Raw genomic sequence first — 25,824 nt, 5'->3', positions numbered from 1 at the left:
TAACAATGCAATCCAATTCCATAACCAAACGCGACACAGCAACACTCAGAAGTGCAATAAACAGAGCAATTGAGAGGAGACACAAACACGACACAGAACAAACCAAAAGTAGTGAAACAAAAATGAATATTATCAACAACAGTATCAATATTAGTTACAATTTCAACATAGCAGTGATTAAAAATCCCTCATTGACATTATCATTAGACATTTATATATATATTAAAAAAAAAGAACAATAGTGTCACAGTGGCTTACACTTGCATCGCATCTCATAAGCTTGACAGATCCTGAATAGCGAATCATTTTGAATCGGGAAAAAATCGTTTTTGAATCGAGAATCGTGTTGAATTGAAAAAAAAAAATCGATTTTGAATCGAATCGTGACCCCAAGAATCGATATTGAATCAAATCGTGGGACACCGAAAGATTCACAGCCCTAATATATATATATATATATATATATATACAGTATATATATATATATATATATATATATATATATATATATATATATATATATATATGTATATATATATATATATATATATATATATATATATATATATATATATATATATATATATATATATATATATAAATATAAATATATATATATATATATATATATATATATATATATATATATATATATATATATATAAATATAAATATATATATATATATGTATATATATATATATATATATATATACTTTAATTTCAGTGAATGCTAGCTATAAAAATACTCCTCCCCCTTAACCCCGCCTCCCGGCCCCGCCCCCCTCGACCCCGCCCACCACCCACACCCCCAATCTCCCAAATTCGGAGGTCTCAAGGTTGGCAAGTATGCGTAACATGTTGAATTGAGAAATGGTATTATGGAATTCCTGGAATTTTAGGAAAACCGGGAATGTTTCCAGTTCAAAGAACAACTTTGTTTTTTTGTCCTGATTAAGAGGAATGTTTTGACGGTGGAACGGCTGAAGTGGGTTGAAAAATGTGGAAGGAGTAGTCGGCAAAAAAAAAGGGTGAAAATAGGATTTGGAAAACTTGGAATTCTGGGAATTCCTGGAATTTTTTAGAACTTGGAAAAATTATCGTTTGAATTTCCAGGATGAATGGAAAATGTTGAAGGTGGAATGGTTTGGATCGGTTGAAAAATGTGGAAATGGTGGAAGTTTGAAAAATGGCCAATTCATTTTGAATGGGAAAAATGTCCCGGAAAACCTGGAATTCTGGTAAATCTGGGAATTTTTGGATTTTGTCGAGGGAAAGCCCGCGATTCCCGAATTAGGCTGAACAGTTTGAAGTTCGAACGGTTTGAATCGGGTGAAAAATGTGGAAGGTAGAGCGCCCCAAAATCTGGAGAAAAAGAAGAAGAAATAGATGAATTTTGGTGTAGAAATCCTTATTGTGTGAATGTTTTGGAGCATTCACACAATAAGGATTTCTATAAAACGCTATCTTGGAAACAACGTGACCCCGTCACAATGAACTGTGAGCGTACACACACTTAATGAGAGAAGTGATCACATGACGGGAACAGCAAACACAAATGGAATTAAAGCTGCAAGCAGCGATGGACGGGACCGAATTTGAGGGCTCATAAAATCCAAACCGGAGCAGTAATTAAAACTCTTTCTTCAACTTTTAATCAGAAGGGTTCAATCTCTCTCCTGTGCTAATTTGAAGCCGACACGACAAACGCGCTCAGAGGAGATAATGTTTGAAAAAGATGACTGTTTTTACACAACTTTGGTTTTGAAGGGGGAATTGCAAACTTCCTGTGGATTTTTGCTGGGGGTTGTCAGTGTATGAAATATAGGTCTAAGTGAAACCTACATAGAGGTTTTTGGTTCATGTCTTTACGACATTCCTACTGGGAGTTACAGGCAGTTTTGTCTGTGTTTTCTTCCTAGGGGGCGCTAGAGCGCAATTTTGAGTTTTGATTAGATCGCAATTTTCGCCAGTCCTGATGTGTGTGTCCAATTTGGTGAGTTTTAAAGCATGTTTAGGGGGTCAAATTACAGTTCAAAGAGGCGGCGGTATAATAATAAAATGCTAGAAATACAATAGGGTCTTCTGTCCCAAAGGGACTCGGTCCCTAATAAAATTGGCTAACTCAGCTACCGGAACGCTCTAGAACTCTTTACCCGTCTTGACGCTTCTCCCGAGGCCCGGTGTCCATCGCCAGAGTCTGACCTTTTGACCTTTTGATCCGCGACACCCCGATGATGTCATCAATTCCCCCTCCAATGAAACCTGAGCCGTGACGCCCCGCGCCGCTCCTACCTCGCCATGGCCTCTGTTAGTCGGAGGTTTTACGCGAGAAAGGCCGAGTCAGCAGCTTCCTGTGTAAAGCTATAGCGCACGCACACACACACACAACACACACATTCAAAAACACACACACACACACACATTAGAATTCAGAGATGTGAAAAAGTCGAGTCATGATCTTTTCTCCTCACATTTCTTTCCCGCCTTCACCTTGTGACGCGTCCACTTCCTGTTTGTGTGCCCCCAGCTACCTGGCGGTGACGCAGTTCAGCCCGACGCACGCCAGGAAGGCGTTCCCGTGCTTCGACGAGCCCGTCTACAAGGCCACCTTCTCGCTGAGCCTGCGCCACGACGCTCAGTACACGTCGCTGGCCAACATGCCCGTGGAGAGCGGCTCGCTGTCGGAAGACGGCGGCCTGCTGACCCAGCGCTTCGCCCGCACGCCGCGCATGTCCACGTACTACCTGGCCTGGGCCGTGTGCAACTTCACCTACAGGGAGACGCACAGTGACAGCGGCGTGACGGTGAGTGCCGCCGTCATGGCCGTCTGAGGGCGAACGTTAGCTAAAGCTGGAACGTGGAACTTTATGTTGGGTTTTGTTCGTGTTCTTCTGTGTTCAGTGCTTGTTCCTGTCCTGCGCTCTTAATTTGGTGGCACTTCCTGTTGTGTTGGTGTTTTTTCACAACTACTAAACACAAGCCTTCCATCAATCAATCAATGTTTACTTATATAGCCCTGTGGAGGGGGGCGTGGCCTGCGGGCCTGCCGCGGAGCGGGGTGTGCCAGGGCCGGCTTTGAAACACAGCTGACAGGTGATTAGATTGCCAAGCTGGGGTTTGTTTTCTAATCACCTTTCTTTACATCAGCCGGAAGCTCTCCGAACGGGAGGCGAGGTACAGCACCGTAGAGAGGGAGCGCCTCGCCATCCGGTGGGCGGTCGGCCCCCTCCGTTACTACCTCCTTGGGCGCTCATTCGGCCTCTGCTCGGACCACAAACCCCTCCAGTGGCTCCACCGCATGAAGGAGGCCAACACGCGGATTACCCGTTGGTATCTAGCTTTACAACCCTACAACTTCAGAGTGATCCACAGGCCGGGGCCGCAGATGGCCGTGGCTGACTTCCTCTCCCGCTCCCACACGGGGGGAGGAGTAGGCGCGGCTGGACGGCTTCCCGGCCTCAGTCTGGCGGTGGAGGTATGTGGAGGGGGAGGCGTGGCCTGCGGGCCTGCCGCGGAGCGGGGTGTGCCAGGGCCGGCTTTGAAACACAGCTGGGGTTGCCAAGCTGGGGTTTGTTATCTAATCACCTTTCTTTACATCAGCCGGAAGCTCTCCGACCGGGAGGCGAGGTACAGTGCCTCGCCATCCGGTGGGCGGTCCGCCCCCTCCGTTACTACCTCCTGGGGCGCTCATTCGGCCTCTGCTCAGACCACAAACCCCTCCAGTGGCTCCACCGCATGAAGGAGGCCAACACGCGGATTACCCGTTGGTATCTAGCTTTACAACCCTACAACTTCAGAGTGATCCACAGGCCGGGGCCGCAGATGGCCGTGGCTGACTTCCTCTCCCGCTCCCACACGGGGGGAGGAGTAGGCGCGGCCGGACGGCTTCCCGGCCTCAGTCTGGCGGTGGAGGTATGTGGAGGGGGAGGTGTGGCCTGCGGGCCTGCCGCGGAGCGGGGTGTGCCAGGGCCGGCTTTGAAACACAGCTGACAGGTGATTAGATTGCCAAGCTGGGGTTTGTTATCTAATCACCTTTCTTTACATCAGCCGGAAGCTCTCCGACCGGGCTGCGAGGTACAGTGCCTCGCCATCCGGTGGGCGGTCGGCGCCCTCCGTTACTACCTCCTGGGGCGCTCATTCGGCCTCTGCTCGGACCACAAACCACCTCCAGTGGCTCCACCGCATGAAGGAGGCCAACACGGGGGGAGGAGTAGGCACGGCCGGACGGCTTCCCGGCCTCAGTCTGGCGGTGGAGGTACGCTACCGTTTAAAAGTTAAGTTTGGGGTCACATTGAAATGTCCTTATTTTTGAAGGAAAAGCACTGTACTTTTCAATGAAGATAACTTTAAACTAGTCTTAACTTTAAAGAAATACACTCTATACATTGCTAATGTGGTAAATGACTATTCTAGCTGCAAATGTCTGGTTTTTGGTGCAATATCTACATAGGTGTATAGAGGCCCATTTCCAGCAACTATCACTCCAGTGTTCTAATGGTACAATGTGTTTGCTCATTGGCTCAGAAGGCTAATTGATGATTAGAAAACCCTTGTGCAATCATGTTCACACATCTGAAAACAGTTTAGCTTGTTACAGAAGCTACAAAACTGACCTTCCCTTGAGCAGATTGAGTTTCTGGAGCATCACATTTGTGGGGTCAATTAAACGCTCAAAATGGCCAGAAAAAGAGAACTTTCATCTGAAACTCGACAGTCTATTCTTGTTCTTAGAAATGAAGGCTATTCCACAAAATTGTTTGGGTGACCCCAAACTTTTGAACGGTAGTGTATGTGGAGGGGGGGCGTGGCCTGCGGGCCTGCCGCGGAGCAGGGTGTGTGCCAGGGCCGGCTTTGGTACACAGCTGACAGGTGATTAGATTGCCAAGCTGGGGTTTGTTATCTACAAACGTAATATAATAACATAATTTCATGATTAATATTCATAAATTAAGATTAAATTAAGAAAAAAAACATTTTATTTTCACTAAAGAAGGGTTCGGTGAACGCGCAGAGGAAACTGGTGGGGTTCGGTACCTCCAACAAGGTGAAGAACCACTGGATTAGACGCTCCGAGTGTTGTTGTTGTTGTTGTTGTTGTTTGAGTTTCAGCGTCTTGAGAGATGAGCTCATCGAGTTCCGCGTGACTTCCTTCTCGGTCACAGCTGCGCTGCGTTAGCAAACGGCGAGCTGCGCCAGCTGCGGCTTGTTGGTGGCGCTCCAATGGGAGCGCCAGTCTTTTTCTGCTCTTTGTGAAAGCGTCAGCGGTCTAGCGTCCACGTCCTTTTTTGACAACTTGTATCAGGAACACACACACACACACACACACACACACACACTCTTATAATTATATCGGACTACGAGGACGTGGACGACCTTGTTTCTCCTGTCATTGTCTCCGTCAGCGTAATGACACCTCATCCATCTTCACTTACACACACACACACACGTCATGGTTCTCCCCTTTTTTGAAGCCTATCCTGGCGGCCATGTTGCCAGGATATCATGAATAAGATCACGTGACCATTTCGCGAGGAGCGCGCGTGTGTTTGTGTGTACAAACACTCGGAGGAGGAAGTGTTCTCCATAGCAGCATCGCTCTCATATCCACTATCTTGTTAGCGCCTGCAGGCAGCTGTGTGCGTGTGTGTGTGTGTGTGTGTGTGTGTGTGTGTGTGCGTGCGTGCGTGCAGCATCAACAGAAACCAAAGCTGTGAGAGACAAACGACTTCATTATGTGACAAATGAATTGAATGATAAATCTCTTTTGTTCCCCGTCGTCAAGCTCTCTCCCTCACAAGCACACACACATCACATACAAGCCACACACACACACACACACACACACACACACACACACACACATGCATCGCAGTTTGTGAGAAACTACACACTTGTGGAACACGTCACAGCATATCATGGCAACAGTGGCGACGGAAGTGTCGCCAACCTCGTCGCAAAACTTGCGAACGCAAGCCGATTAAAAACGACTCCAAAAAAAGACTGCGGCGGCCCGCCAAACGTCTACCGCTTGCCGCTATCGGGGGAGACGTGGCGACGCCTCAGCTGACAAATCAATCCATCAATGTTTACTTATATAGCCCTAAATCACAACGACATCCTCGGCTCAGATCCCACATCAGGGCAAGGAAAAAAACTCAACCCAATGGGATACAATGAGAAACCTTGGAGGGAACCGCAGATTCAAGATTCAAGATGCTTTATTATTGTCCATTCTTTAACATGTACAAGACATATAAGAACTGAAATTTCATTTACGGCACAGTCCCACTAAGAGCAGACATACGCTACAGGGGGACAAGACGGGACCGCCAACGGATCAGCCACTTACGGCGCTCCTTAAAAAAGGTGGGAAAAAGGTGACATTGGGAAAGGGAGAAGAGTAAAAAAAGTATCAGTCTAAGGCGGGGGTCGGCAACCCAAAATGTTGAAAGAGCCATATTGGACCAAAAATACAAAAACAAATCTGTCTGGAGCCGCAAAAAATTAAAAGCCATATTACATACAGATAGTGTGTCATGAGATATAAATTGAATTAAGATGACTTAAAGGAAACTAAATGACCTCAAATATACCTACAAATGAGGCATAATGCTGCAATGCGTACATATAGCTAGCCTAAATAGCATGTTAGCATCGATTAGCTTGCAGTCATGCACTGACCAAATATGTCTGACTAGCACTCCACACAAGTCAATAACATCAACAAAACTCACCTTTGTGCATTCACGCACAACGTTAAAAGTGTGGTGGACAGAATGAGACAGAAAAAGAAGTGGCATAAAACACGTCTTAGAAAGTCGGAGAAAGTTATACTTGTAAACAAACTACGGTGAGTTCAAGGACCGCCAAAATTAGTAGGACAAAACGGCGCTCGCCAAATACTCGAATCAGTGAAGCATGTTTAATATAAACAGTGTGCTTTATAACAATTAGGGAGGTTTGCGTCATGTTTGTCCTCCTACGGAAACCATATTAAAACAAACAAAAAAAAATTTCCTCATCTTTTTCCATTTTTCATACATTTTTAAAAAAGCTCCTGAGAGCCACTAGGGCGGCGCTAAAGAGCCGCATGCGGCTCTAGAGCCGCGGGTTGCCGACCCCTGGTCTAAGGATCAGTCTGAGTCCAAGAAAAAAAACCTCACATAGCAAAGCACACATAAACATGATACATATAATCACAACAACTCGCAACAGAGGGGGGGGGGGTTTGGGGCCCTGGAGGCCGGCTGCCGCTATAAAGCGCTACTCAGCCGTCCACAACCCCGAAGAGGAATTAAGCAGTAGTGAAGGCGTTGATTGGGGGAGGGGCGGGTGCGTGCATGTATGCCCAATTAACTTGGGTGAGATGTTGAAATGTTTTTGTGGACTGGGGCCGATCTCAAAGTTCGACACCAGGTGTCATTGGAAAAAAAGGAAGGTCAAAAGCGTCCATCGTTGAGGAGTCCCCGGGGGAGTTTTTCAGAACAGCCTGATCCTGATAGCATCAAGGCCATTCGAGGGAGTCAAATCGTAGATTAAGATGTTGTTTTCTTCGAGCAGTCAAAACAATGACGTTCCTGCTCTATGTCCGTGCTGGTTCTCTCAAGTTCAATTTAATTCTTCCTTCTCAGCAAGCTTCTCCATGATGAGATCCATTTTGCGATTCAAATCAGAAATCGCCACAGTCTGTGTTCCCACAGCCCGACCCAATCCTTCCATTGCGATGAACAGCCGTTGGGCTCCTTGAGTGCCTGATGCGGGGACACCCGGGGACAACCTCCTCCCCCTCCCTCCCTGGACAAAACCGAGCTAACGACTAAACTCCAATAACCCTACGCCAGAGTTGCCCGTTACGTCGATGGCGGAGGGTGTGTCAGTCGATCGCCAGCCAGGTGTAGTGAGTCTTAGTCTGCGTTGTGTAGTTTTTTTTAAATAAAAGACACTTCACCATGTCGTCGTTTCACTATTTATTGGTAACCTGTGTTGGAAACACAAAACACACACACACACACACACACACACACACACACACACACACACACACACACACACACACACACACACACACACACACACACACACACACACACACACACACACACACACACACAGGTCTCAGCTTTCTGGCGGACTGATTTCTACTCCTTCCAACTCAAAAGTCCGAAGCAAGAGGAAGTAACAAACATTCATTCATATAAAAATATAAATAAATGAAATTACATAAACAAAAACGTTTTATCAGAAAAAATAATAATGCACAAATCCACATACCTGTGTTGGAAACACAAAACACACACACACACACGTCTCAGCTTTCTGGCGGACTGATTTCTGCTCCTGTGTGGTGTAAATACCATACGTAAATGCGACCAGTCAAACAATTCACACAGTCGACGCTCTACTTCTTAATTAACAAAATTTTGCAGAAAAATAACTTAAAACAACACATCACTTGTACCCACAACATTATTGTGTTAACTTGAACTATTACCTTCCAACTCGAAAGTCCGAAGCAAGAGGAGGTAAACGATCGAAAAAAACAGCAAAGACACTTCCCGCACCGGACATCCGGTTCTTCAAAAATAAAAGCGATACTTCAAAATAAAATATAACACCCTGTCCAGTTCATAATATAGCGCAACAACATCACACTATTACACAGGCGTTAAAAAAATTAGTGATCGTCAATCTTCACGAAGACGTCACTTCCCTCACTTGATTGACGAAAATGACCGACAGGAAGGCGAGAAACACTTTTTATTTCAACAGACTCTCGCGCCGTACCTGCCGTCAAAGCTCTAAAGACCGACCGCACAGTTCCTGCCTTCACAATAAAAGCCCTTCTTCATCCGGCCTGCGCTGACAAAAATAAGAGTCTCAGAAAGCCGGCGTGCACAAGCTAGCAAGCTACCGAGTTTGCCGCCCATGTATTTCTTGTAAAGTGTATAAAAAGGAGTATAGAAGCTGGACAAATAAGATGGCAAAAACCAACCACTTTCATGAAAGGAGGAATTTTTTCCCTCCTCCATTTGAAAATGTGGAGGTCATCATCACTACTGTCTGATTCCAATCAATGCAAGTCATCAGAATCAGGTAATACACCAACTTATATTCTTGTCTTCATGACAGAAAGGAATCTATATGTTAAACATGCTCGTATTATCATTAAATTGATTGATTGATTGATTGAAACTTTTATTAGTAGATCGCACAGTACAGTACATATTCCGTACAATTGACACCCCAATACGTTTTCCAACTTGTTTAAGTCGGGGTCCACGTTAATCAATTCATGGTAAAAAAATTAAGTGTCTTGCCCAAGGACACAACGGCAGTGACTAGAATGGCAGAAGCGGGAAATCGAACCTGCAACCCTCAAGTTGCTGGCACGGCCGCTCTACCAACCGAGCTATACGGCCCCTTTAACACTATTAACTTGTTCGCAAAAACGTCTCTTTCATAAATAAATAAATATAAATTATATATATGAATGAGGAAAATTATGCAACTTCACCTAAATGGTCCAAAAAATATTTTTTTTTGCAAATCAGTAATTATAATTTGCAAATAATGTGCCGTTGCTCAGTGTCAGTGCTGTGTCGAGTTCGGCAGGGTAACCATGTAATACTCTTCCATATCAGTAGGTGGCAACGGGTAGTTAATTGCTTTTGTGAAAGTCGGAACGTGTCGGGTGAGACGAGGATGGTTTGTCGTGATCCCAATATGCAGAGCACAGCGTGAGACGGCGTGCGGGTAAAAAGGTATGTCATGCTTAAACCAAAAATGAACAAAAGGGAAAGGAAAAGGCAATGAAGCATAGGGATGGCTATGCAAAACGAGAGTAAAACTGAACTGGCTACAAAGTAAACGAAAACAGAATGCTGGACGACAGCAAAGACTTACAGCGTGGGGAGCAGAGACGACGTCCACAAAGTACACACATATATATATATATATATATATATATATATATATATATATATATATATATATATATATATATATATATATATATATATATATATATATATATGTGTAAATATGTATATGTATATACTGGTATAGCTCGGTTGGTACAGTGGCCGTGCCAGCAACTTGAGGGTTCCAGGTTCGATCCCCGCTTCCGCCATCCTAGTCACTGCCGTTGTGTCCTTGGGCAAGACACTTTAACCACCTGCTTCCAGTGCCACCCACACTGGTTTAAATGTAACAAGGATGGTTTGATCCCAATATGCAGAGCACAGCGGGAGACAGCGTGCGGGTAAAAAAAAAGGTGTGCAATGCTTAAACTAAAAATGAACAAAAGGGAAAGGAAAAGGCAATGAAGCATAGGGATGGCTATGCAAAACGAGAGTAAAACTGAACTGGCTACAAAGTAAACGAAAACAGAATGCTGGATGACAGCAAAGACTTACAGCGTGGTGAGCAGAGACTCGGTTGGTGGAGTGGCCGTGCCAGCAACTTGAGGGTTCCAGGTTCGATCCCCGCTCCCGCCATCCTAGTCACTGCCGTTGTGTCCTTGGGCAAGACACTTTACCCACCTGCTCCCAGTGCCACCCACACTGGTTTAAATGTAACTTAGATATTGGGTTTCACTATGTAAAAGCGCTTTGAGTCACTAGAGAAAATACGCTATATAAATATAATTAATATGTCCCGACAAAGAAAGATGGCATCCGCACAACTTAGATAGTCTTGCTTGCTAACACAAAGCAGGTGCGGGCAATAGCACTCGAAGGAAGGCGTGAAACTGCTACAGGAAAACACCCAACAAACAAGAACTAAAGCAAAACACCAACAAATAATAAAATAAATATAAGGCACGACGACCTGGTGGGGTTTCATTTTTTAACGTTTTGTGCTGGTGGTGTGCCTCCGTATTCTTTTTAATGAAAAAAATTAGCCTTGGCTCAAAAAAGGTTGAAAAACACTGAGGTAGATCCCCTCCACTTGGTTAATTGAAAAGTGGTTGCCCCCCTGCCCTACGCCACCTGTTTTATTGATATTTCATTACCATTCATGGCTGGTGACCCTGCGGTCGCCGTGGAGACGTCTGGTGACAAGGCGGCGCCTCTATCTGTCGCTAAAGCGCCGCGGTGACCCCGGCCGTCAGCCGAGGGCGACAGACGAGTGAGCGCGGATGACAGGATGCTTCAGCTTGACCTCTTGGCTTTTATTGTGAAAATACTGTATGTCTCAAGGAGACACTCCTCGAGTCGGACACAGTGCAGTGTGTTGATTGGCGGATAGAGAAGGCTCACTCCCTCCATGGCAATGGTGTTCACCTCATCCTCAGGACCAAGTCCATACTTACGCATACAGATACACTCAGAATGCTGAGTGTAAGTATGCGAGTACATACTTATGCACACTTATGCACTCCAAATGCTGGGTATAAGTATTGCAAGTCTAGCCTTCTGCATACTTATGCACAAAGATTGCTAATGCACGCCCATACTTCTCCATACTTATGCACTCAGAATACTAAGTGTAAGTATGCAAGTCCATATGTATGCATACTTAGGTGCTCAGAAGGCTAAGTGTAAGTATGAAAGTCCATACTTACTGTATGCACACTTATGCACTTAGAATGATTACTGTAAGTAAGCAGGTTCATACTTACTGTATACATACTTATGCACTTAGAATGCTTAGTGTAAGTATGCAGGTTCATACTTACTGTATACATACTTATGCACTTAGAATAGATATGCAATTCCATATGTACTGTATGCATACTTATGCACTCAGAATGCTTAGTGTAAGTATGCAAGTCTATACTTACCTATGCCTACTTATACACTCAGAATGCTAAGTTTAAGTATACAAGTCCATACTAACTATATGCATACTTATGCACTCAGAATGCTTACTGTAAGTATGCAAGTTCATACTTACTGTATGCATACTTATGCATTTAGTATGCTATAATGTAAGTATGCAAGTCCATACTTATTGTATTCATAGTTATACACTCAGAACGCTCAGTTTAAGTATGCACGTCTATACCTACTGTATGCATACTTAAACTCTCAGAATGCTTAGTTTAAGTATGCAAGTCCATACTTACTGTATGCATACTTAGGCACTAATGGGCGGTATAGCTCGGTTGGTAGAGCGGCCGTGCCAGCAACTTGAGGGTTGCAGGTTCGATCCCCGCTTCCGCCATCCTAGTCACTGCCGTTGTGTCCTTGGGCAAGACACTTTACCCACCTGCTCCCAGTGCCACCCACACTGGTTTGAATGTAACTTAGATATTGGGTTTCACTATGTAAAGCGCTTTGAGTCACTTGAGAAAAAAGCGCTATATAAATGTAATTCACTTCACTAATTCACTTCACTCAGAATGCTTAGTGTAAGTATGCAATTACATACTTACTGTATACATACTTATGCACTCAGAGTGCTTAGTGTAAGTATGCAAGTCCATACTTTCTGTAGGCATACTTATGCATTTAGTATGCTATAATGTAAGTATGCAAGTCCATACTTATTGTATGCATACTTATACACTCAGAATGCTCAGTTTAAGTATGCAAGTCCATACTTACTGTATGCATACTTATACACTCAGAATGCTCAGTTTAAGTATGCATACTTATGCATTTAGTATGCTATGATGTAAGTATGCCAGTCCATACTTATTGTATGCATACTTTTGCACTCAGAATGCTTAGTTGAATTATGCAAGTCCCTACTTACTTTATGCATACGTATGCACTCAGAATGCTTACTGTAAGTATGCAAGTCCATACTTACTGTATACATACTTATGCACTCAGAATGCTTAGTGTAAGTATGCAAGTCCATACTAAATGTGTGCATACTTATGCACTCAGAATGCTTAGTGTAAAAATGCAAGTCCATACCTACTGTATGCACACTTATGCACTCAGAATGCTTATTGTAAGTATGCAAGTCCATACTTACTGTATGCATACTTATGTACTCAGAATGCTTAGTGTAAAAATGCAAGTCCATACGCACACTAAGCATTCGGAGTGCACAAGTATATATACAGTAAGTATGCAGGTCCATACTTACTATATGCTTACTTATGCACTCAGAATGCTCAGTGTAAACATGCAAGTCCACTCTTACTGTATGCACACTTATGCACTCAGAATGCTTAGTGTAAGTATGCAAGTCCGTACTTACTGTATGCATACTTAGACAAACTTTAATGATCCACAAGGGAAATTGTTCCTACTTATGCACTCACAATGTTGTGTGTGTATGCAAGTCCATACTTATGCACACTTATTCAATCAGAATGCTAAAAGTAAGTATGCAAGCTTGCAAGTCCACACTGAAGCATACCCTCGCACTCAGAATGCTGAGTGTAAGTGTGCGAGCCCGTACTTCTCCATACTTATGCAACCTGAACGCAGAGCGTGTGTCCGTCCGCAAGTCCACACTGCGTTGCGTGCGCGAGTGCGCGAGTTGAGACACGGCCGTCCTCTTCTTCACATGTTGCAACATGTCAACAATGAGGCCAGTCACATGACCAGGAAGTATGGATTATCGATCCTGGCTCATGTGTTGCACGTGTGGGCCGCACATTCTGCATGATGCCTGGTTAAGCGGAAGACGGTATGGTCTCCTGCTGGCCCCACTATGGACTGGACTCTCACTACTATGTTAGATCCACTATGGACTGGACTCTCACTAGTATGTTAGATCCACTATGGACTGGACTCTCACACTATCATGTTAGATCCACTATGGACTGGACTCTCACTATTATGTTAGATCCACTATGGACTGGACTCTCACTATTATGTTAGATCCACTATGGACTGAACTCTCACAATATTATGTTAGATCCACTATGGACTGGACTCTCACTATTATGTTAGATCCACTATGGACTGGACTCTCACAATATTATGTTAGATCCACTATGGACTGGACTCTCACAATACTATGTTAGATCCACTATGGACTGGACTCTCACTATTATGTTAGATCCACTATGGACTGGACTCTCACAATATTATGTTAGATCCACTATGGACTGGACTCTCACTATTATGTTAGATCCACTATGGACTGGACTCTCACAATATTTTGTTAGATCCACTATGGACTGGACTTTCACAATATTATGTTAGATCCACTATGGACTGGACTCTCACTATTATGTTAGATCCACTATGGACTGGACTCTCACCATTATGTTGGATCTACGTTGGACTGGACTTTCACAATATTATGTTAGGTCCACTATGGACTGGACTCTCACTATTATGTTAGATCCACTATGGACTGGACTCTCACTATTATGTTAGATCCACTATGGACTGGACTCTCACAATATTATGTTAGATCCACTATGGACTGGACTCTCACTATTATGTTTGATCCACTTTGGACTGGACTTTCACAATATTATGTTAGATCCACTATGGACTGGACTCTCACTATTATGTTAGATCCACTTTGGACTGGACTTTCACAATATTATGTTAGATCCACTATGGACTGGACTTTCACTAGTATGCTAGATCCACTATGGACTGGACTCTCACAATCATGTTAGATCCACTATGGACTGGACTGTCACTATTATGTTAGATCCACTATGGACTGGACTCTTACAATATTATGTTAGATCCACTATGGACTGGACTCTCACACTATTATGTTGGATCCACCATGGACTGGACTCTCACACTATTATGTTAGATCCACTATGGACTGGACTCTCACAATATTATGTTAGATCCACTATGGACTGGACTCTCACTATTATGTTAGATCCACTATGGACTGGACTCTCACACTATTGTGTTAGATCCACTATGGACTGGACTCTCACTATTATGTTAGATCCACTATGCACTGGACTCTCACAATATTTTGTTAGATCCACTATGGACTGGACTTTCACAATATTATGTTAGATCCACTATGGACTGGACTCTCACTATTATGTTAGATCCACTATGGACTGGACTCTCACCATTATGTTGGATCTACGTTGGACTGGACTTTCACAATATTTTGTTAGGTCCACTATGGACTGGACTCTCACTATTATGTTAGATCCACTATGGACTGGACTCTCACAATATTATGTTAGATCCACTATGGACTGGACTCTCACTATTATGTTTGATCCACTTTGGACTGGACTTTCACAATATTATGTTAGATCCACTATGGACTGGACTTTCACTAGTATGCTAGATCCACTATGGACTGGACTCTCACGATCATGTTAGATCCACTATGGACTGGACTGTCACTATTATGTTAGATCCACTATGGACTGGACTCACACTATTATGTTAGATCCACTATGGACTGGACTCTCTCACTATTATGTTAGATCCACTATGGACTGGACTCTCACTATTATGTTAGATCCACTATGGACTGGACTCTCACTATTATGTTAGATCCACTATGGACTGGACTCTCACAATATTATGTTAGATCCACTATGGACTGGACTCTCACTATTATGTTTGATCCACTTTGGACTGGACTTTCACAATATTATGTTAGATCCACTATGGACTGGACTCTCTCACTATTATGTTAGATCCACTATGGACTGGACTCTCACTATTATGTTAGATCCACTATGGACTGGACTCACACTATTATGTTAGATCCACTATGGACTGGACTCTCACTATTATGTTAGATCCACTATGGACTGGACTCTCACAATATTATGTTAAATCCACTATGGACTGGACTCTCACTATTATGTTAGATCCACTTTGGATTGGACTTTCACAATATTATGTTAGATCCACTATGGACTGGACTTTCACTAGTATGCTAGATCCACTATGGACTGGACTCTCACGATCATGTTAGATCCACTATGGACTGGACTGTCACTATTATGTTAGATCCACTATGGACTGGACTCTTACAATATTATGTTAGATCCACTATGGACTGGACTCTCACACTATTATGTTGGATCCACCATGGACTGGACTCTCACACTATTATGTTAGATCCACTATGGACTGGACTCTCACTATTATGTTAGATCCACTATGGACTGGACTCTCACAATATTATGTTAGATCCACTATGGACTGGACTCTCACTATTATGTTAGATCCACTATGGACTGGACTCTCACAATATTTTGTTAGATCCACTATGGACTGGACTTTCACAATATTATGTTAGATCCACTATGGACTGGACTCTCACTATTATGTTAGATCCACTATGGACTGGGCTCTCACCATTATGTTGGATCTACGTTGGACTGGACTTTCACAATATTATGCTAGATCCACTATGGACTGGACTCTCACTATTATGTTAGATCCACTATGGACTGGACTCTTACAATATTATGTTAGATCCACTATGGACTGGACTCTCACACTATTATGTTGGATCCACCATGGACTGGACTCTCACACTATTATGTTAGATCCACTATGGACTGGACTCTCACAATATTATGTTAGATCCACTATGGACTGGACTCTCACTATTATGTTAGATCCACTATGGACTGGACTCTCACAATATTATGTTAGATCCACTATGGACTGGACTCTCACTATTATGTTAGATCCACTATGGACTGGACTCTCACAATATTTTGTTAGATCCACTATGGACTGGACTTTCACAATATTATGTTAGATCCACTATGGACTGGACTCTCACTATTATGTTAGATCCACTATGGACTGGACTCTCACCATTATGTTGGATCTACGTTGGACTGGACTTTCACAATATTATGTTAGGTCCACTATGGACTGGACTCTCACAATATTATGTTAGATCCACTATGAACTGGACTCTCACTATTATGTTAGATCCACTTTGGACTGAACTTTCACAATATTATGTTAGATCCACCATGGACTGGACTCTCACACTATTATGTTAGATCCACTATGGACTGGACTCTCACACTATTATGTTAGATCCACTATGGACTGGACTCTCACAATATTATGTTAGATCCACTATGGACTGGACTCTCACTATTATGTTAGATCCACTATGGACTGGACTCTCACAATGTTATGCTAGATCCACTATGAACTGGACTCTCACTATCATGTTAGATCCACTTTGGACTGAACTTTCACAATATTATGTTAGATCCACTGTGGACTGGACTCTCTCACTAGTATGTTAGATCCACTATGGACTGGACTCTCCACATCTGCGGTCCTCCCCAAGGTTTCTCATTGTCCCATTGGGTTGAGTTTTTCCTTGCCCTGATGTGTGATCTGGACCGAGGATGTCGTTGTGACTTGTGCAGCCCTTTGAGACACTCGTACTTTAGGGCTAATATGAATAAACATTGATTGATTGATCCTAAATAAAGTTTATTTCTCTCCTCTCCCTTTTAGATCCGTTTGTACGCACGGCCGGACGCCATCGCCAGCGGGGCCGGGGACTACGCCCTGCACATCACCAAGAGGCTACTGGGATTCTACCAGGACTACTTCAAAGTCCAGTACTCGCTGCCCAAGCTCGGTAAGCAGCCCGGACCTTACCACTGTGCTCTGTCTTGGTCTTGTGTGGGCGGAGCTAATATAGCGGCGGTCTTCCTCTGCCTCCTTAGACTTGATGTTAGCAGGTGTTGATGCTCCCGTCCGTGCACGCTCGCTCGGTCGGCCCACGTCCGCGTCCGCATGAGCGAGCGTGCTGTTGTGGCCACGCGGCCTCGGCCTGCCTCCTCTTTTTTTTTTCGCTCGCTTGATGTGAGCGCGAGGTCCCAGAGCCGCCGGGCGCCATCTGTTGTCAATCCGCTCGGTTCACTCCCCCGAGGACCGCCGAGGGAACCGCGGGCGGAAACGCAAACTTCACGAGTCAGCGGGAAGAAAAAAAAGAAAGTCTTCTCGAAACACGTGTCAACCTGATGAAGTGGCGATAATAACGCGGCCGGGCTTGGACGTCGGCGTGGTAACTCGTAGGCGTGACCCCGCGGCGGCGCGTGCAGGCTCAGGTGATCCGCCCGCCCGCACAATTGGACTCAGTGTGTGTGAAAGCACGCCGAGTGGACTGATGTGTTCTGTGGGGTTCTGGCTCCATCTGGGATCCGCAGACAGCGGCGCCCGAGGCCCCCGCGCGCACACGCACGCACACACACCTACACGCCGCGCTCTCACAGCTCGGCTTTTCTCTTTTTGTCTGTCCGCCTCAGGCCGACACGCAACAACAGATGGATTTAAGTAAAAAACACACACACACTCAAACACACACTCACACACACACTCACACACACACACACTGAGCTGCAGGCCACTCAGCTGTCTGCATGCTGCTTCTTTTTACGGCCGTTACACTCCAAGACGGAGCAGAACCAAAGCCAAGAAGTTCTACTCGTGGATCATTGCGTCATCGGCGTGTCCGACATGAAGTGGCGAAGACTCCTCCGTCGCGCCTGCTGTTACCGTGGCAACATCTCCCCGACTGCCCATCTGCTCTGGAAGTCGATCAAAGTGGGCAAAGCGTCAAGGGTTCCTGATTGAGAGACGGCATCATCAATCAATCAATCAATCAATCAATCAATCAATGTTTACTTATGTAGCCCTAAATCGCGAGTGTCTCAAAGGGCTGCACAAGCCACAACGACATCCTCGGCTCAGATCCCACATCAGGGCAAGGAAAAACTCAACCCAATGGGATGACAATGAGAAACCTTGGAGGGGACCGCAGATGACAATAGTGAGAGTCCAGTCCATAGTGGATCTAACATAATAGTGAGAGTCCAGTCCATAGTGGATCTAGCGTAATATTGTGAGAGTCCAGTCCATAGTGGATCTAGCGTAATATTGTGAGAGTCCAGTCCATAGTGGATCTAACATAATAGTAAGAGTCCAGTCCATAGTGGATCTAACATAATAGTGAGAGTCCAGTCCATAGTGGATCTAACATAATAGTGAGAGTCCAGTCCATAGTGGATCCTAACATAATATTTGTAAGAGTCCAGTCCATAGTGGATCTAGCATAATAGTGAGAGTCCAGCCCTTAGTGGATCTAACATGATAGTGTGAGAGTCCAGTCCATAGTGGATCTGACATAATAGTGAGAGTCCAGTCCATAGTGGATCTAACATAATAGTGAGAGTCCAGTCCATAGTGGATCTAGCATAATATTGTGAGAGTCCAGTCCATAGTGGATCTAGCATAATATTGTAAGAGTCCAGTCCATAGTGGATCTAACATAATAGTGAGAGTCCAGTCCATAGTGGATCTAACATAATAGTGAGAGTCCAGTCCATAGTGGATCTAACATAATAGTGAGAGTCCAGTCCATAGTGGATCTAGCATAATATTGTGAGAGTCCAGTCCATAGTGGATCTAGCATAATATTGTAAGAGTCCAGTCCATAGTGGATCTAACATAATAGTGAGAGTCCAGTCCATAGTGGATCTAACATAATAGTGAGAGTCCAATCCATAGTGGATCTAACATAATAGTGAGAGTCCAGTCCATAGTGGATCTAACATAATAGTGAGAGTCCAGTCCATAGTGGATCTAACATGATAGTGAGAGTCCAGTCCATAGTGGATCTAACATGATAGTGAGAGTCCAGTCCATAGTGGATGTAGCATAATATTGTGAGAGTCCAGTCCATAGTGGATCTAGCATAATATTGTAAGAGTCCAGTCCATAGTGGATCTAACATAATAGTGAGAGTCCAGTCCATAGTGGATCTAACATAATATTATAAGAGTCCAGTCCATAGTGGATCTAACATAATAGTGAGAGTCCAGTCCATAGTGGATCTAGCGTAATATTGTGAGAGTCCAGTCCATAGTGGATCTAGCGTAATATTGTGAGAGTCCAGTCCATAGTGGATCTAACATAATAGTAAGAGTCAGTCCATAGTGGATCTAACATAATAGTGAGAGTCCAGTCCATAGTGGATCTAACATAATAGTGAGAGTCCAGTCCATAGTGGATCTAACATAATATTGTAAGAGTCCAGTCCATAGTGGATCTAACATATAGTGAGAGTCCAGCCCATAGTGGATCTAACATGATAGTGTGAGAGTCCAGTCCATAGTGGACCTAACATAATAGTGAGAGTCCAGTCCATAGTGGATCTAACATAATAGTGAGAGTCCAGCCCATAGTGGATCTAACATAATAGTGAGAGTCCAGTCCATAGTGGATCTAGCATAATATTGTAAGAGTCCAGGTCCATAGTGGATCTAACATAATAGTGAGAGTCCAGTCCATAGTGGATTCTAACATAATAGTGAGAGTCCAGTCCATAGTGGATCTAACATAATAGTGAGAGTCCAGTCCATAGTGGATCTAACATGATAGTGTGAGAGTCCAGTCCATAGTGGATCTAACATGAAGTGTGAGAGTCCAGTCCATAGTGGATCTAACATAATAGTGAGAGTCCAGTCCATAGTGGATCTAACATAATAGTGAGAGTCCAGTCCATAGTGGATCTAACATAATAGTGAGAGTCCAGTCCATAGTGGATCTAACATAATATTGTAAGAGTCCAGTCCATAGTGGATCTAACATGATAGTGTGAGAGTCCAGTCCATAGTGGATCTAACATAATAGTGAGAGTCCAGTCCATAGTGGATCTAACATGATAGTGAGAGTCCAGTCCATAGTGGATCTAACATGATAGTGTGAGAGTCCAGTCCATAGTGGATCTAACATAATAGTGAGAGTCCAGTCCATAGTGGATCTAACATAATATTGTAAGAGTCCAGTCCATAGTGGATCTAACATAATAGTGAGAGTCCAGTCCATAGTGGATCTAGCATAATATTGTGAGAGTCCAGTCCATAGTGGATCCAACATGATAGTGAGAGTCCAGTCCATAGTGGATCTAACATAATAGTGAGTCCAGTCCATAGTGGATCTAGCATAATATTGTGAGAGTCCAGTCCATAGTGGATCTAACATGATAGTGAGAGGCCAGTCCATAGTGGATCTAACATAATAGTGAGAGTCCAGCCATAGTGGATCTAACATGATAGTGTGAGAGTCCAGTCCATAGTGGATCTAACATAATAGTGAGAGTCCAGTCCATAGTGGATCTAACATGATAGTGAGAGTCCAATCCCATAGTGGATCTAACATGATAGTGTGAGAGTCCAGTCCATAGTGGATCTAACATAATAGTGAGAGTCAGTCCATAGTGGATCTAACATAATATTGTAAGAGTCCAGTCCATAGTGGATCTAACATAATAGTGAGAGTCCAGTCCATAGTGGATCTAGGCATAATATTGTGAGAGTCCAGTCCATAGTGGATCTAGCATAATATTGTGAGAGTCCAGTCCATAGTGGATCTAACATAATAGTGAGAGTCCAGTCCATAGTGGATCTAACATGATAGTGTGAGAGTCCAGTCCATAGTGGATCTAGCATAATATTGTGAGAGTCCAGTCCATAGTGGATCTAGCATAATATTGTAAGAGTCCAGTCCATAGTGGATCTAACATAATAGTGAGAGTCCAGTCCATAGTGGATCTAACATAATAGTGAGAGTCCAGTCCATAGTGGATCTAACATAATAGTGAGAGTCCAGTCCATAGTGGATCTAACATGATAGTGAGAGTCCAGTCCATAGTGGATCTAACATGATAGTGAGAGTCCAGTCCATAGTGGTGCCAGCAGGAGACCATCCCGAGCGGAGACAGGTCAGCAGCGCAGAGACGTCCCCAACCGATGCACAGATGAGTGGTCCACCCTTGGTCCCGACTTTGGACAGCTAGCGCCTCATCTGGGGTCAGAGCAGAAAAGAGACGGCAGATCAACTGGTCTAAAAAGGGGGTCTATTTAAAGGCTAGAGTATACAAATGAGTTTTAAGATGGGACTTAAATGCTTCTACTGAGGTAGAATCTCTAACTGTTACCGGTAGAACATTCCAGAGTACTGGAGCCCCCAATAGAAAACGCTCTATAGCCCGCAGACTTTTTTGGGGGGGCTCTGGGACTCACTAATAAGCCGGCAGTTCTTTGAAGGCAGATTTCTTACCGGGACATATGGTACAATACAATCAGCAAGATAGGCTGGATCATCAACCTTCCAGTTTGCCTTCCAAGTCCAAAGGAGTCGTCTTCGTCCCCAGTTAAGACGAAGAAGAAGAAGACGTGTCAACGCCGATCGATCCTCAGGCGCTGGTTAGTGTCATCCCCCCCCCCCCCCCCCCCCCCCAACACACACGCCTGAATGGACGCATTAGGACACGTGTGCTGATTCAATTAGGACGTGTCAGAAGAACTTCCACTGTGGTCATTCAGCTCAATTACAACTGCTAACTGTGTGTGTGTGTGTACGTAGATACGTGTGTGTGTGTGTGTGTGTTAATGCCGTCCCCACGGGAGCGTCTCTGGCGAGTTGAAAAGGAAAAGAAGGCCGCGGCAGAAGGAAACAAAGAAGTAAAAGCATCCATTAGTCACATGACCGTTGACACGTGAGCGGCAACAAAGAAAAAACTCCACCAAACATCACAATTATTCACTGTGAATCACCCCGCAGTCGACACACCACATGAACATCACACTTTGAGCGTGCTTGCCAACACTAAACGCTAACCACTACATGCTAACCATGCATGCTAACCACTTAACCATGCAGTGCATCAGGAAAGTATTCACACTTTTTCCGCATTTTGTTATGTTACAGCCTTAAAGAGAAAAAATAAATAAATAAAAAATGTCCTCAAAATTCTACACACAATAACCCATAACGACAATGTAAAAAGTTTTTTGGGGAATTTTTGGCAAATTGACTAAAATAAAAAAATCTAATAAATCACAATATACTCATCATCATACTAAAAATGCATGCTATCTATACACACTAACCTCTACATGCTAACCACTATATGCTAACCATGCATGCTAACAACACATGCTAACCACTTAACAATACAGTACACTTTTTCCGCATTTTGTTATGTTACAGCCTTAAAGAAAAACTTAATTTTTGTCCTCAAAATTCTACACACAATACCCCATAACGACAATGTAATAAGTTTATTGGGGAATTTTTTGCAAATTCACTAAAAAAAAACTTAAAAAATACCTAACCACTTAACCATACAGTGCATCAGGAAAGTATTCACACTTTTTCCGCATTTTGTTATGTTACAGCCTTAAAGAGAAAACATAAATAAATAAAAAATGTCCTCAAAATTCTACACACAATAACCCATAACGACAATGTAAAAAGTTTTTTGGGGAATTTTGGCAAATTGACTAAAAATAAAAAAATCTAATAAATCACAATATACTCATCATCATACTAAAAATGCATGCTATCTATACACACTAACCTCTACATGCTAACCACTGCATGCTAACAACACATGCTAACCACTTAACCATACAGTACACTTTTTCCGCATTTTGTTATGTTACAGCCTTAAAGAAAAACTGAATTTTTGTCCTCAAAATTCTACACACAATACCCCATAACGACAATGTAAAAAGTTTATTGGGGAATTTTTTGCAAATTCACTAACAAAAAAAAAAAAAAACCTAACCACTTAACCATACAGTGCATCAGGAAAGTATTCACACTTTTTCCGCATTTTGTTATGTTACAGCTTTATTTCAAAATCGAAGAGAAAAAAAATCATTTTTATCCTCGAAATTCGACGCACAATACCTCATAATGACAATGTAAAGGTTTTTTTTTTTTAGAATTTTGTGCAAATTAAAAAAAACAAAACAACAACTAATAAATCATAATATGCTCATCATGCATGTAATTATACATGCTAACCACTACATGCTAACCATGCATGGGTATTGTTAAATGCTAACCGTGCATGCTAACCACTAAATGCTAACCACTCAACCATGCAGTACATCAGGAAAGTATTCACACTTTTTACGCATTTTCTGTTACGGCCTTAAAGAAAAAAAACAAATTTTGTCCTCAAAATTCTACACACAATACCTCATCACAACAATGTAAAAAGTTTTTTGGGGAATTTTTTGCAAATTTAATAAAAATAATAAAAAAAACATGCTAACCACTTAACCATACAGTACATCAGGAAAGTATTCACACTTTTTACGCATTTTATGTTACAGCCTTACAGAAAAAAATAAACATTTTTGTCCTCAAAAATTCTACACACAATACCCCAGAACGACAATGTAAAAAGTTTATTGGGGAATTTTTTGCAAATTTACAAAAAATTTAAAAACCTAATAAATCACGATATGCTCATCATACATACTAAAAATGCATGCTAACTATACATGCTAACCTCTACATGCTAACCATGCATGGGTACGCTAAATGCTAACCATGCATGCTAATCACTACATCCTAACTTCAGGAAAGTATTCACACTTTTTTCGCATTTTGTTATGTTACAGCCTTAAAAAAAAACTTAATTTTTGTCCTCAAAATTCTACACCCAATACCCATAACGACAAAGTAAAAAGTTTTCTGAAGATTTTTTGCAAATTCACTAAAAATAAAAAAAACCCTAACCACTTAACCATACAGTGCATCAGAAAGTATTCACACATTTTCCGCATTTTGTTATGGTACAGCTTTATTTCAAAATCGAAGGAAAAAAATAATTTTTATCCTCAAAATTCAACACACAATACACCATAAGACAATGTGAAGGTTTTTTTTTAGAATTTTTTGCAAATTTATTTAAAATAAAACTAATAAATCATAATACTGCTCATCATGCGTGCTAACTATACATGCTAACCACTACATGCTAACCACCAGGTGTGAATGAATGATGGGTTTTTAACATGTAAAGCGACTTTGGGTACTTAGAAAAGCGCTATATAAATCCCAGTTATTATTATTATTATTATTATTATTATTATTAACCATGCATGGGTATTGTTAAATGCTAACCATGCATGCTAACCACTACATGCTAACCACTCAACCATGCAGTACATCAGGAAAGTATTCACACTTTTTACGCATTTTATGTTACGGCCTTAAAGAAAAAAAAACATTTTTGTCCTCAAAATTCTACACACAATACCCCATAACGACAATGTAAAAAAGTTTTCTGGGGAATTTTTTGCAAATTCACTAAAAAAAAAAAAAAAAACCTAACCACTTAACCATACAGTGCATCACATTTTCCGCATTTTGTTATGGCACAGCTTTATTTCGAAATCGAAGAGAAAAAAATAATTTGTATCCTCAAAATTTGACACACAATACCCCATAAATACAATGTGAAGGTTTTTTTTTAGAATTTTTTGCAAATTTAATAAAAATAAAAAATAAACTAATAAATCATAATATGCTCATCATGCGTGCTAACTATACATGCTAACCACTACATGCTAACCATGCATGGGTATTGTTAAATGCTAACCATGCATGCTAACCACTACATGCTAACCACTCAACCATACAGTACATCAGGAAAGTATTTACACTTTTTACGCATTTTATGTTACGGCCTTAAAGAAAAAAAAAACGTTTTTGTCCTCAAAATTCTAACACACAACACGTTGTGTTTTTTTTGTGCAAATGTATTAAAAATGTAAAAACCTAATAAATCACGATATGCTCATCATCATACTAAAAATGCATGCTAACTATACATGCTAACTGTGCATGCTACGTTCCACCATGTTCCCCCCCAGGCAGCTGTCAGGTGTGTGCGCTCCGTGTCCTTAAATAGGAGCTAATTGACGAGAGTGGGGCCTTTGTGTCGTGTCTGCAGGCCGCACTCGCACTTTAAGCTATTTTAAGATCATTAGAGACAGAAGTGGTTCTCAGTGGACGCCGCCGGACATCACTTCAGCACACATCTCGTAATGAGCCCCCTCGCCTTCCCCCGAGGACCCGACTCCTCCACGTCCTCTTTGAACGACTGCGGC

At 42.6% G+C, this 25,824-nt stretch overlaps 1 protein-coding gene across 1 annotated transcript in view; it reads left to right on the top strand.

Moving 5' to 3' along the window:
* Positions 1-25,824, top strand: part of LOC133662403 (thyrotropin-releasing hormone-degrading ectoenzyme-like) — a 99,399-nt gene that overhangs the window by 10,640 nt on the left and 62,935 nt on the right. The window contains exons 3-4 of the mRNA XM_062066368.1: positions 2,530-2,806; positions 17,360-17,486. Of these exons, the coding sequence (XP_061922352.1) occupies positions 2,530-2,806; positions 17,360-17,486 (404 nt within the window). The remainder of the gene's footprint in view (positions 1-2,529; positions 2,807-17,359; positions 17,487-25,824) is intronic.

The sequence above is a fragment of the Entelurus aequoreus genome, linkage group LG12 (assembly GCF_033978785.1).
Source record: "Entelurus aequoreus isolate RoL-2023_Sb linkage group LG12, RoL_Eaeq_v1.1, whole genome shotgun sequence".
In the NCBI taxonomy this organism is placed as follows: domain Eukaryota; kingdom Metazoa; phylum Chordata; class Actinopteri; order Syngnathiformes; family Syngnathidae; genus Entelurus; species Entelurus aequoreus.
The sequence above is the reverse complement of the archived record's forward strand: the minus strand, read 5'-3'. Positions and strand labels throughout refer to the sequence as shown.